This window comes from Pyricularia pennisetigena (assembly GCF_004337985.1).
Source record: "Pyricularia pennisetigena strain Br36 chromosome 7 map unlocalized Pyricularia_pennisetigena_Br36_Scf_8, whole genome shotgun sequence".
In the NCBI taxonomy this organism is placed as follows: Eukaryota; Fungi; Ascomycota; class Sordariomycetes; order Magnaporthales; family Pyriculariaceae; genus Pyricularia; species Pyricularia pennisetigena.
The window spans coordinates 1,404,240-1,416,914 of record NW_021940920.1 but is presented as its reverse complement, the minus strand read 5'-3'; the positions used below and the strand labels follow the sequence as shown (position 1 = coordinate 1,416,914).

Sequence of the window (12,675 nt, the reverse complement as noted above, 5' to 3'; positions counted from 1 at the left end):
AAAAAAAAAAAAAAAAAGATGTCTTCATCCATCAAGCCCATCGTGGTCCACGGCAAATTCGGCCCCAACCCGCCCAAGGTGTACATGCTCCTGAACGAGCTCGGACTTCCCCACACCGGCATCCCGCACGATCCCGCCGTCATCAAGCAGGAGCCGTACATCTCCCTGATCAACCCCAACGGCCGCATCCCCGCCATCGAGGACCCCAACACCAACCTGACGCTGTGGGAGTCGGGCGCCATCCTGGAGTACCTGGTCGAGACGTACGACAAGGACCACAAGGTCAGCTTCGCGGCAGGCAGCAAGGAATCCCACCTCGCTCGGCAGTGGCTCTTCTTCCAGACGACGGGCCAGGGGCCGTACTTTGGCCAGTTCGTGTGGTTCTCGCGGCACCACGAACCCAAGGTGCCGAGCGCCGTCGAGCGCTACGCAAAGGAGATCAACCGCGTCACGGGCGTGCTCGAGAAGCACCTCTCATGGCAGCCCGAGGATGCCGACGGCAACAGGTGGCTGGTCGGCCGCAGGTACTCGTTCGTCGACCTGGCCTTCGTCCCGTGGCAGTACCACGCCGGCAAGCTGGCCAAGGACTATTACAAGATTGACGCCTACCCGCACGTCGAGAAGTGGTTCGAGGCCTTGATGGCAAGGCCCGCCATCAAAAAGGTTCTAAATGAGGACATGCCACCACCATCGTCTTGACAAAACAGGCGCGAGGGAAGATGAGGATTGCGGTTCATCGGGACTGAAGGCCAAATAGGATTGCCTCGCAGGCATTTAGTAGACTGCGTGGACTTTTATTACGATGGACCTGAGAAGAGGTAATTTAAAGCCAGGACAGCTTTTCATAATGAATAAAAAAAAATGTTTAAAGTTGACAACAAAAAATATTTATGAGGTCAAGTGTGCAAAGTTTCATCTTCAGCACCTCTTCACATAACTACTCGTCGCCGATTTTGTCCGCTTTTGGCACTTGAGCCTCAAATGGGACGTATCAAAACCCTCGCAAACCCAGAGCGGCTCCCTACCACTTTGTTACAAGTCTGAGCATTAAGAGTACAAAGCTAACAAACACAAGTTGCCCTTGATGATGTATCAAACTTAGCTCAGGAGCCGAACAGACAAGCTGACCAGCCTGCGGATCGAACCTCTTGGACGTCGTTCCGGTAACGTCATTGAACAAGACTTCCTCCATCTCCACTCTGGACGGGTGGGCGCGGCACAGCGTTGCATTCTTATGCCCGTAGCACTGGTCGACCGCGATGGCACTGTCGGTGTTGCGGCTGCGGAACCCGTGGTACGTCACGTTCCTGATGCGACTCAGGCGAGCGCCGTCGGACGCGTCGGCCATGGACGTCTTGTAAACGTACAGGTCCTCGCCCACGTCGGTTTGGCCAAAACACCGGCCAAGGGACCCGACCGAGATGCCGTGCGAACCCGTGCAGGCTAGGTGCTGGATCACGAACGCGGACGTATTGGGGTTGAAGGATACGCAATCGTCTGTGTTTTTGACCTCTACTTCTGTGACGTTACTGGTGGCGTTCTGGGTTGGTTTTGGCCTGTCTGTATGATTAGCACCCTCCTCAAGGTTCAATAAAAGAGAAACGCAAATATACGATTATACGCTAGGCGGGTTGAACATGCGCAGGCCAGAGATCCGCGCAACATGCAGCCCCGTCCGTTACAAGCAGAACGGGGCGGTGCACGGCCTCGTCTGTCTCGAACCTATCGTGTCAAACCTGGCCGCTGCCTTCCATTTCCCCGACGCCATGGCCAAAGATATCGACATCCTCGCCTCCCCACTTCCAAAAGCTACAAAAGCCTTGAAAGAGATACTCGAACGAGTTGGCGCCTCGCAATCCTCCATCTCCACGGTGAATTTGATGGTTCCGGTGATGGCGACGTCCATGTGTCTGGGGAAGGTCAGATCCAACGCCTTGGCCACCGTGATCTTGCCCTCGAGGATGGCCTACGAGTCGTCTCTATCCATCGACCCCGAGCCCGTGACGCGACAAACCCTGCTGTGGTCGGGGAGTGGAATTGGGGAAGGGCTTTCCAGTGGTGTAAGGTCCGGCATTGATTACGGGGCAGTTCAGAGCATGGTCCCGAGGTTCGTATGTGGGGTTTTCCCGAGCACAATCTCCCAGGGCAAAGGCCAGATTATGTTTAGAAAAGGTAGAAATTTTTAGACTAGGCGGCCCTAAGATGATAAGGCCCCTGGAGTGGTTATGTCGCTTTTAACTTAAATCTTTAATGACAAACCAACCAGGTTTTGGACTTAAGCCAGAATATAAACGTGCATACGGGGAGAAAAGCGCGTTTTAACGGTATTAGACTTGTCTATATATTACATAAATTAAAGGACAAATTTGAACTTTAAAAAATTAGTATTTTTATTGTTTAAACAAATCAACTTGTATTTTATGTTTTAGATTGTAAGCTACTCTCCAACATTTACTGTGCGTTCACAGCGACTATAGTTAATTTCATTTTACGGCGCTTACTTGGTAAAACTGTTTTATTCGGGTAAACGAATTTCTTTTTGAAAACCACTTTCTGGAATTTGTTGGCCGTTATTTCTTTTCCGGTGGAAACCCCCGAAATGGTTTTTTTTCCATATTTCAACAGACCGGGAATTAACTTTGCGAGCCATTCTTTCTAATATTCTTTTCGCAAATTCATTATTTTACGACAAATACATTAATAATTGCGTTTTCCGGTGTAAGAGTCTTGCCTTGATAACGTATTCTGGGTCCAAGATTAATAAAATTAGATTTTTAAAGATATAAAAACTATATAAAATACGTTCCCGTTATATACATTGCGTTTATTAAATGTGAGTAACTTATTCCGATTTTCCTGGCTAAGCCAGGGCGTGATCGACTCCAGTCTTAAGAGGCTAGCCCTTCAACAAAATTAAGCGAATTAATATTACTTTACAGTGTAAAGTTTACACGTGGAAATTTAGTATTTAATTTTATCCAAAAATGATACAATACATTTAAAAACAATTATACGAAAAAATTATTGTTTTTTCTCCCATTATAATGCGTTATTCTCATTGTGATCAATTACCAATAAATTGTTATGTAAATGTCACTTAACAAAAGGATCTTCACTATTTTTACCTCGTATTTACCCCAGTACGAAAACCCACTTTTACCAATCTCGGGCTAAGCCCACAAACCCGCGGGCCCAACAAACCGTTGAAAAAACCCGTGGGCTTTTCCGCGTTTTGGAAGGCCTTAAGAATCATGATTACGACAATGAACACTTTTAAAGTTATTAGTACACATTTGACGTCCGTAATGTGTTTTCTTTATTTATGCAACACCGACAACAAGGCTACAGATGGGGTCGTTTTAAATTGTCATATATGAGTGTTGAATAGGTTTTTGGTGAAAAAGCGGTCCCGGTCCCTCCTCAGACCTACAGCACAGTCAATTCAAGTTGCTTATAGTGGATTGGCACTTCGGAATAGACCCTGAGCCTATATCCGTGCCGGAGAGCGCACGGATTGGCAAGAATCGGAGCAAGTCTGTCGTTTCTTATTTTGATGGCCAAGGACCCCATATCTACCGTGGCAGCTGGTTAGGCCCTGGATCTGGTCCCATCCAAAACCACCTAGCTCCTTCAGCGCGTCGGCAATGAAGGGGAAGACGCTCTTGCAAGGCGGCCATGTATATGACCCGTCATCCATACCCCCCCATTACTTGCCCATGTTCCCTATTTGATCCATTCCCTCTCGGTAAACCACTCCTTCAGCAAAGCATTAAACCTGTCCGGCGAAAGCACATGGTGGAAATGACCCCCCGGGACCACCTCGACCCGGTCAAGGCGAGCATCCAACCCAGCCTCCCTTTCGATTTCCGCACTGCCGTCGACAGCACACGTCACAAGTCTAGGAATGGTTCTTCCCTCCGTCCCACGCGTCCGCCGCAGATACTCGACGCCGCCCGGCCCCAGATGCTCGGCCAGTTGCGCAAACGTGTCCGTCACGACGCGGCCCTCGACGGCCCACGCCCGCCGCTGTTGCCACGGCCGCACCCAGACCGGCGCATCTTTGGGCAGGAGCCCGCCGGCGTCCCAAAGGTCCGTCGCTGCCACGGCGGCACCGCCCGGCCCCGCCGCCCGCAACGCCTGTGTTATCTGTTGCATGGTATCGGGCGTCATGTAGGCGGCCGAATCGACGCTGACGATGCCGCGGATCAGGTGCGGGTGGCGGAGGGCGAGCTCGTTGACGAGGACGCCGCCCAGGCTGTGGCCGGCGACGATGGCTTTGTTGGTGCTGTTGTTCCCGTCCACTCCGAGGTGGTTGAGCAGGGCGACGGCGTCGTTGGCCATGCTTATCGGGTCGAATTGGGTGAGGTTGGCGGTGGTTAGGCTGTGGCCGTGGCCGCGGAGGTCCATGGCGATAACCCAAAAGCCCAGGGAAAGGAGGAAGGGGATCTGGAAGGACCAGTCATTTTGGTCGCAGGTCCAGCCGTGGATGAGGAGCATCGGGATTCCCCCGGCGCCCTCGGAGCTGTAGTAGATCTCGGTGCCGTTGCTGGCTGCAAAGTATGCGCCTCCTCTCATGGCGATGTACTTTTGTGAAAGTGTTGTCTATGGATTTGGCTAGGCCGTGAGGGTGAAAGTCGCATGGAAGCCACATTTTATTTGTCTCTGGTTTGAAAGCGACGAGCCGATGCTAAATGCGAGGCTTACTGTTCCGGTTGAGCTATTCATCCGTGGCCCCAAGAAAGATGGGGCATCAGTCCACTTGGTATGTAACATGAGCACAGAATCCAATCATGACATTCGGATCGTCCTTGTATCGTACCACCGACCTGGGCATCTTACGAATGTACAATCCATATATCTAACCCCTGTCCTATATGCAGTTTTCCGGTTCGCGGTTGAGTTCCCCGCAGAACTCGAGTTTAACATGGCAAGAAGAAAACAAAAAAAAAAAAAAAAAAAAAAAAAAAAAAAAAAAAAGAGAAGCTGAACAAGTTGATAAACAAGTCTTGGAGTCCACGAGTAGGCAAGATAACATCAAAGCACCGACAAAAATCCTGGAAAGATCAAGAGAATGGTTATTTTGGTGAGCTGCGGTCAAGGGTTTGCTAAACGATACAAAGAGCGCAAGGTTCGGTGCGACATATCAGAGCCCTGATGTGTGCATTGCAACAGGGGCCGGCCATCACTGTTCCTATCCGTCGGCCGAGTCACAGTGGCTAAGCTCCAGGGCGCAAATCAGACTCTATCAAAAAGGAGCATGCTCGCGCTATAAATCTGCTCAACTTCGAAAACCATCAAGGCCATAATAGCGCCTTGAGTCTTGACTAAAAACTGCGCATGGCCCCAGCCCTACTTTGACTTTGAACAAAGGAACCTCGCTCTGGTGCAGCAAAACTATTTTCTTTGCGCCGCCTCCGCCGGCAACGACGAAAGCTGCATTGCTCAGGAATGGCTTCAACCAGTTCGTGCTTTTTGTGTTATACACCATACTGGTGTGGGACACATGGCCCTTTTTAAATGTAATCCAACTTCGAGAGTGACTATGGCGGAGCTGGAGAGCAAACCACTCCACAAAATGGTTGTCGAACTAGGGGAATGTGTCTATGGAACAAAGGTTCAATAGGCCGACGCGGCTCGCAATAAGTCAAGCTAAATGGGGCATGCACTCGTCATAAACGAGCTATGAGCATGGTCCTTTACGCCCGGCACCTTTGCTCTTAATTCAAATATCCCTTTCTAGAAAAGAGTGAAAGCACTCCGAAACTTGGTGGGTTGACCGTTGAGCAGTTCTTACAGGTGACATGCCCAAGACATGCGAGCTAGATGGACAGGCACAGGGCCTTGGGAGTTAACATTCATCATTTAATCATTGCTGGCACGTGGTTGGTTAGAGTGACTTATTATTAGCGTGGGACAATTGAAAAAGTATTCAGTAGGTGTTTGTACCCTTGTTATGCGTTTTAATATCAATTGTGTTTGATCTTCGTCTCATGTAGTTTGAAAATTAGCATGTCAGAGATGTCAAATTGCCATGTTGACGAATAAGGTATGAAGCTATATTAACCTATCGGTTTGATCACGAGGATTTAAGCTATGTCAGGTTGTCTTTAACGACTCTGTTAGCATTGCTATTGTGATCTTGGAAATCGATATAAGAAGCTCTTTACCCATCCAATCCAAAGCGTCCATTTTATGCTTGGCTCATATATCACGATCAATTAAGACTTTCCCCCTCAAACCTTCTCCTTACTTTCTTTCTCCAATCTTTAGGTTTCGTATTGCGGCACTGGCTTGCGCATAATCACTTCTTAAAGTCCGAAACACAAGGCCAAAAGGTTCCAGCTACTAATACAACAAACGACAATGAAGTTTACCACCGTATTCACTCTCGCGCTGGCGTTTGTTACCCGCAGCGAAGCTGCAGCGACCCCCACTCCAGCCCCGGGCGAACAGGACGGATGTCTTTTCTCGGTAAACGAAAAGTTTCTCGAGTTTTTCAACGGGAAAAGCATAGGAGGTGGATGCGTCGGGAAAGGCCAGACGAAAGCAATCACTCTCCCTGTCAATTTCCCCATTACGGTCGGCGCGGACGTCGACTGCAACGTCTTCATGATAAAACCCAAGGAGGCGCCGGACTCCCTTGAGCTGAACTCGGTTGGAAGATGTCGCGTCTAAGCAAGAATGACAGCGACAAATAAGAGAGGGCAAACGCCAAGGCAAGCGGAACGGAGAGGAAACGGAGGGGCTGGGCTCTTTGTCGATTCGAGCAGGGCTTGGTTGCTTGTTACAATACAACACTATAGAGAAACCTTTGTCATGACAACGAAATTTTTTTTTTTTTTTTTTTACTGGAGATTTGAGATGATTGCCTTTGGTGGAATGACATAACAAAGTGTCAACTATCTTACACACTAAATCGAGAACCTGGTGTTTGTGCAAACTGAAATTAGCGGTACCCACACCGCGGGCACTTGTTTAAGCTTATGTTGTTTGAGCGCTCCACGACATGGGTCGATATTGGAGCTATACCTAACTGGAAGGTCCTCCAAATCCCGCGGGTGCTGCACCAGGTTGTCGATCAAACTTGACGTACTGATGCTGACAGAAGATCATGATGCCTCTGCATGGATAGTGCGGAACAAACCGAATGTTGGAAGAGAGTAGAGATTTTTTTTTTTTCATATGCCTCTTTTGGCCCACCAGCCACCTTACCGCGAACGAAGCAAAGGCAAAATCGCAGCATTTTTTGTTGCCAATGCAATTCAGCTACTGGCCCTTCTTGTGTTTACATGGTTTCGCCTTGACCTGTGCACCAGCTGTCTCGTGTTTGGTGACAGTCAAGTTCTCGCTTTTTAAAGAGAATGAGTTTCACACAGGGTTGTTTTGGGTTAGCATCTATAATCTTGTGCATAGGACAAAAACTCTTTTTTTCTCCAAACAACTCGTTGCGGCAGGCCACCTGTCAAGCGACTTGTTGTGGGCAATCTTCAACGTTATGGAGCTCTTCCATCTCAAAAACCGTAAAGATGAGTATTCCGGGCCACTTTTGCTCCTTTCCGGAATGATGCTAAATGAAGAGTTTAAAGATGCAACTGCACCAAAGCCTCTTTTGGGTAGTGGTATTCCGGGGGATGAAAAGCCAGTTTCGACGAAAATACTTGTAGCAGCTAATTTACTTCAAAGATGTGCATTACCGCATGCTTATCCCTTACCCTCGTATTTTCGGGTACCTACATCGTAGTTACTAGCTGCATCCATGGACCATGGTAACCCACCATTACTGACTGCTGTACCTTGAGCCTTGCTTATTTTATTCGATTCATTTTTTTTTTGTTAATAAAAGAAAACAAATAAAAAACTTTAACAGCAGACCGACAGACAAAACCGTTCAGTATCACATCCATGAATCGAGTATTTCCGTAGCGATTTTCCAAGATGCATACGTAGCCATTAAAAGCCCCCGGGCCGTCTTCTGTATTGTGAATGCGCTTGGTAAACAAAAGGAGATGAATGCGGCATAACCGTTCAAGGTACGGTTATGCCACAGCATTTTTCGGCTTGTTTGCATTTGATCGCCTCTTCCAACCGGGGTGCATTCATTACAATGGTCATTTTAATCAAGGCATGCCAAAACCCACCGCGGCGGGCCCACGAGCCAAAATCTACCAAAAGCTTGGCGTGTAATTATTTCAACACTTGGAACGAATAAATCAACACCAAGTGGATACCTGTAAAGCACCTGTCCAAAAATAACGCAACGACCGCAAAATCACACCAAAACTCGCGGTTTTTAACAGCAAGTAATTAAATTAATTTGAACTGATCCCAAAAAAGAAAAGAAAAAACTGTTTAATATAACGCTTTAACCCTATTATTAATTACATGTTAATATTAACAAATTTTACTGTTAATTGTAATTGGAAATATAAATATAAAAAAATTAAAATGAATAGAAATGCCGTTACACTGGGTTACAGGGGGTATATAGGGGATGCAGTGATTTTAAATGTTCGCATGTTATTTCAGAGTTTTACCAGTTATACAATTTACCGGCAATTACATTAAAACTCTAATATATATTTATTTAATAGATTTTTTATTCAACTTGCAAAGCACGAATTCGCGACTCCTAACTTGGAAAAGCTATGGCTTCGTGAAAATGGCGACTTTTTGTGTGATTTTGCGATCGTTGCGTTTATGTTTTGACAGAGGCTGTACAGGTGTCCACTTAGCGTTGATTTATTCGTTCCTTGTGTTCAAATAACTAGACTAGACCCAAAATTTATGGCGCGAGGCTTGCTTGTCCCTTGTGGGGCATACAATTTCATTTGTATTTTGATTTGACAAATACAAAGCCCACAACAACAAAACAAAAAAAAAAAAAAAAAAAGCCGCGGGTTCGTGGGCTTTCCGGGCCCAAAAGGTTCTAGCGTTCCTGTATTATATATACTTGGTTGACGGCGAGTAATGCAAGACATGTAGCATAATCGGCTATTCCGATAGACTTATTTATGGGCTTGATGGGGTTCCAGAATTTGCCTAGTTAAATTTGATTAAACCGTTGATTGGGCCGCGGTCTTATTATCATTTAAGAACCACTTGAATAATTCTCTGGGTTCACTAGCAATCACTTATTTACGTACCAAAACTTGCATTTTTACAGAAACCTTGAACCCTTCCATTTAGCTTTCTATTATATATCTTTGCAATATTTCAATATGAAGTTTTCACTATTTGTCCTTGCTAGCGCCATTGCTGGAGCACAGGCGAATTGCTAGTATGTTGAATTTCACTAGGTATATTTGCAATTTTGACTGACTTAAATAGCTGCATTTATGCCGGTGCACATAGCAACGATTACACCAGAACGGTCTGTCAGAAAGCTAAGTCAATTACAACTACCAACAATGGGAAGGTTTATTGCGACAAGAATTACCTCGATACCAAGAAATGGAGGAATGTGAGTCACTCAACAAGCTTGAAGTAAACAACGGGTCACTGATTATCTCAAATAGCTTTGCACTAACGTTGGGCTCCACATCTCCGACCCCCCTAAAGTCCGGCCCCCTTGAAAAATGTAACGACGAAATACCCCTTTTATAAACCGATTTAAATGTAAACCTATCAACGCACAATAATACAATCATTGTCAGGCTCTCCCGGTTCGCTAACCTCTTCTCCATCGTTCAAATCCTCTAAACAGTCCCTATTATTTTCCTGTGCTTCATAAACGTTTTTTTTGCTGACCAAAAGCTCGTTGGGATCCGGAATTACCCTTTTCCTTTTGACCGGCCGTACCGCCTCCAATTTTGCTTTTAACAAACTGATTTTTTGCTGAGCTTCAGCCAATAAGATATCCTTGGTTTCGAAGCTTTTTTGGACTTTTGCAAACAAAAGCCGTGAAGTGGCGTTACTTTTTTCGGACCGGGAAATTTCCTGTAGTTGAAGTCGAATATCTCGGGTCGTTTTAGGGGTTTTCCAAATAAGTAAAGATTGGTCGTTAATTTTTTGGTTTGGGCTTTCCGGTGTTTTATCCCTTTGGAAGCCGTTATTTCTACCTTTTTCGACGTTGGCGTTGCTATTTTCTAATAAAAACGGGTTTAAAAGTGGTTTTGCCAAGTTCACCGGCCATAACCCCGTCGTACGCCAACCAGATTGAATGGTTTTTGCTATAAATGCTTTTGATCTGGCTTTTCGATAGCAAAGTAGAAAGTTTCGTTTCCCAACAACCGTTGAACAGCAAAACTGGTTTACAAATCCCAGGTGACGTCGATAAGCTTCCTTTAACGGCCCAAAAACCGATAAATCCAACGGTTGAAGAACGTGCGACGAATGAGGAGGTAAATATAAAAGCTGAATATTATTTTGGAGGCAAACAAGCATAAACTCGTCGCTGACGTGTGATCCGTGGCCGTCGAGAACTAATAAACGCTTTTCAGGAGTTAAAGGTTGGGTATTTGGAATAAACACCTTTTTTAACCATTCGATACCTGTTTCATTATTTGTCCACCCGTTTTCTGTTGCATGAAATTGCCAGGTATCGAAAGGACTTAAATCAGCTGGAAACCATTGTTGCTGTACGTTTTTCCCCTTAAATATAACGAGGGGAGGTATAACAGCCCCCGTAGCTGATACACATTCGATTATGCTCGTCCAACCCCGCGTTCCAGGCTCTTTTCGCTGTAATGGCCGGATTTTATTACGCCCTAACACCAGGCCATTAGATCCTTTGCCTTCCATTATACCTGTTTCGTCCATATTCCAACGGTTGGCCGGTTTTATAGTATCGATAACGGGATTTTTCAAATAGGACCACCAAGATTTAATTACCTCGGTTGTAGCCCCATTAACCCGGGCATTTTCTATTCGCCGGGGCCTTTGGGTTTTCAAAATTGGATATCGGGCTATAAAACGGCTAACCCAATGTTTCCCAAGGCTTTTTCTTTCTCCGGCGGCCTGAAGAATTCGTTCCGCAAAATAGCGTAGTTCTTGATGCGTTGGCGGAAGGCCTAACGCGGCCTGCGCAAGTACCCAATCTGCCAAATAGGTCTCCTGCTCCTGTGAAAGCCTTTGACAAAATCTTTTCGCTTGTTGAATTGACTGGGCCCCCTTTAAACGATCGTGAAGGGTACTCCGAGGAATACCCCATTTTTGCGAGGTTTTGTGAACTGATTTGCCATTTCTTATGTCAGAAATGGCAGCAAGAAGCTGATTTTCAGTGTACTGTTTCATTGGAAAGTTTGGAGCAAGAATCTTCAAAATGCAAGTTCTAAAGTGAAAAATTCGTCTAGATATTTATAAAATAAAACAAAGGGTTGACGTGGCTGAGTAGATATTTTTAGGGGCCGGACTTTAGGGGGGTCGGAGATGTGGAGCCCAACGTTACATTCAATGCACATGGGGGGGAATGTGAATAAATATGGTTCAGAGCGGTACATATAGGGTTACTTCTACTGCACCCATGCCCTAGGGCCTAGGTAATTTGTGCATTGCCGAGGTGGTCAAGCGCCCGAGACAACTCCGCCTCCCAGACCATGACGTCCAAGTTGCCGAGTGGAATTGTCACTAGCTTCGATAGCTATGGAATCCGGACACAAAGTGCACTTGTTTTGTCTTTTTTTTTTCCTCTTTCATCTCTGGGAATCGCCATCAAAGTAGTTCGTCGAAAAGAATTTAGAAAGGGAGGGTGTACTCCTGATGGTGTACATTCATGTTAATGTACTTTTTTTTATATCTCCCTGTTGTTCTCAAGTTCTTCTTTTCAAAATATGCTGAATGTGAACAGAGTAACGGTAAGAGTGGTGGAATCAAACTAGCCGCCCTCACTTGCTCGAATGTTGTGCAGATATGGGTTGTCACATGTTTGCCTCGGATTCCTATCAACTTTTAAGCACGATCGAGTTGATCCAGGAAGTTTTGCGGTTGTTTTGTACGTCGGCTTGTGGGGGAAAATAGTATAGACAGAAAACAGTAGTCTCAACCAATGACAGAAGACTATTCGGATAAATATTCTCGTGAAAAAAAGAAAAGGAAAAAAAAAAAAAAACATGCAGCTATTCCCTCATAAATCAAGGTCATAGAAAATGTCGATATCTGCAAGATGTCATAAAAAGACAAACCCGCTAGTTCCCCTCGGCCAACGCCTCCCTCCTCGACCTGCTATTCGGGTCAAGATACGGCCTCTCGCCGAGCCCGACAACCCGATTCCCAAACCTCGGCCCCTGGCCCTCGAGGTCGAACGTGGCGGTGTGGAACACGCTCCGGTTGTCCCAAATGGCAATGTCGTTCTTGTTCTTCCACCTGAGCCGGGTCTGCAGGTCGTGGTTGCGGTAGACGAGGTCCAGGAACCACCGGAGCAGCGCGTCGCTCTCCTCGTCCGTCAGGCCGTTGACGTGCTTGACGTGCCCGCCCACGGGGAAGATGCTCTTCCAGCCGGTCACGGGGTTGGTCCGCACCAGCGGGTGGACGGCGCGCAGGTTGGTACCGACGTTCTCGGGCGCGCCGCGCGCCTGCGAGTACAGGCTAAAGCCGTTGGCGTCGGCGATCTGGTTAAAGCGCGTCTGGGCGAAGGTGACGGAGAGCGTTTCGAGGAACTTTTGGTAGGGGGCTGAGATTTTGTCGTAGATCTCGTAGCCGGATGCCCAGAGTGTGTCTGGTTGGTTTTGTGTCAGCAAC

At 46.7% G+C, this 12,675-nt stretch overlaps 5 protein-coding genes across 5 annotated transcripts in view; 2 read left to right on the top strand and 3 right to left on the bottom strand.

Annotated features, from left to right (window-relative positions):
- Positions 1-18: 18 nt before the first annotated feature.
- PpBr36_09536 (uncharacterized protein) lies at positions 19-699 on the top strand (the record flags this gene model as incomplete). Its single annotated transcript, XM_029896657.1, has 1 exon — positions 19-699. One exon carries the CDS (start codon positions 19-21, stop codon positions 697-699), a length of 681 nt encoding a protein of 226 aa, XP_029744779.1.
- A 219-nt stretch (positions 700-918) lies between these two features.
- On the bottom strand, positions 919-1,906 carry PpBr36_09535 (uncharacterized protein; the record flags this gene model as incomplete). The annotated part of the gene is made up of 3 exons (XM_029896656.1): positions 919-1,027; positions 1,071-1,518; positions 1,723-1,906. The coding sequence occupies 3 exons, from the start codon at positions 1,904-1,906 to the stop codon at positions 919-921; spliced, it is 741 nt and encodes a 246-aa protein (XP_029744778.1).
- A 1,817-nt stretch (positions 1,907-3,723) lies between these two features.
- PpBr36_09534 (uncharacterized protein) lies at positions 3,724-4,575 on the bottom strand (the record flags this gene model as incomplete). The annotated part of the gene is made up of 1 exon (XM_029896655.1): positions 3,724-4,575. One exon carries the CDS (start codon positions 4,573-4,575, stop codon positions 3,724-3,726), a length of 852 nt encoding a protein of 283 aa, XP_029744887.1.
- Positions 4,576-6,363: 1,788 nt separating this feature from the next.
- Positions 6,364-6,675, top strand: PpBr36_09533 (uncharacterized protein; the record flags this gene model as incomplete). Its single annotated transcript, XM_029896654.1, has 1 exon — positions 6,364-6,675. The coding sequence occupies one exon, from the start codon at positions 6,364-6,366 to the stop codon at positions 6,673-6,675; it is 312 nt and encodes a 103-aa protein (XP_029744890.1).
- Positions 6,676-12,122: 5,447 nt separating this feature from the next.
- The window catches only part of PpBr36_09532 (uncharacterized protein), a gene marked incomplete at both ends in the record, with an annotated part of 1,350 nt that continues 797 nt past the window's right edge, over positions 12,123-12,675 (bottom strand). Inside the window, one exon of the mRNA XM_029896653.1 lies at positions 12,123-12,652. Coding sequence (XP_029744782.1) covers positions 12,123-12,652 — 530 coding nt within the window. The remainder of the gene's footprint in view (positions 12,653-12,675) is intronic.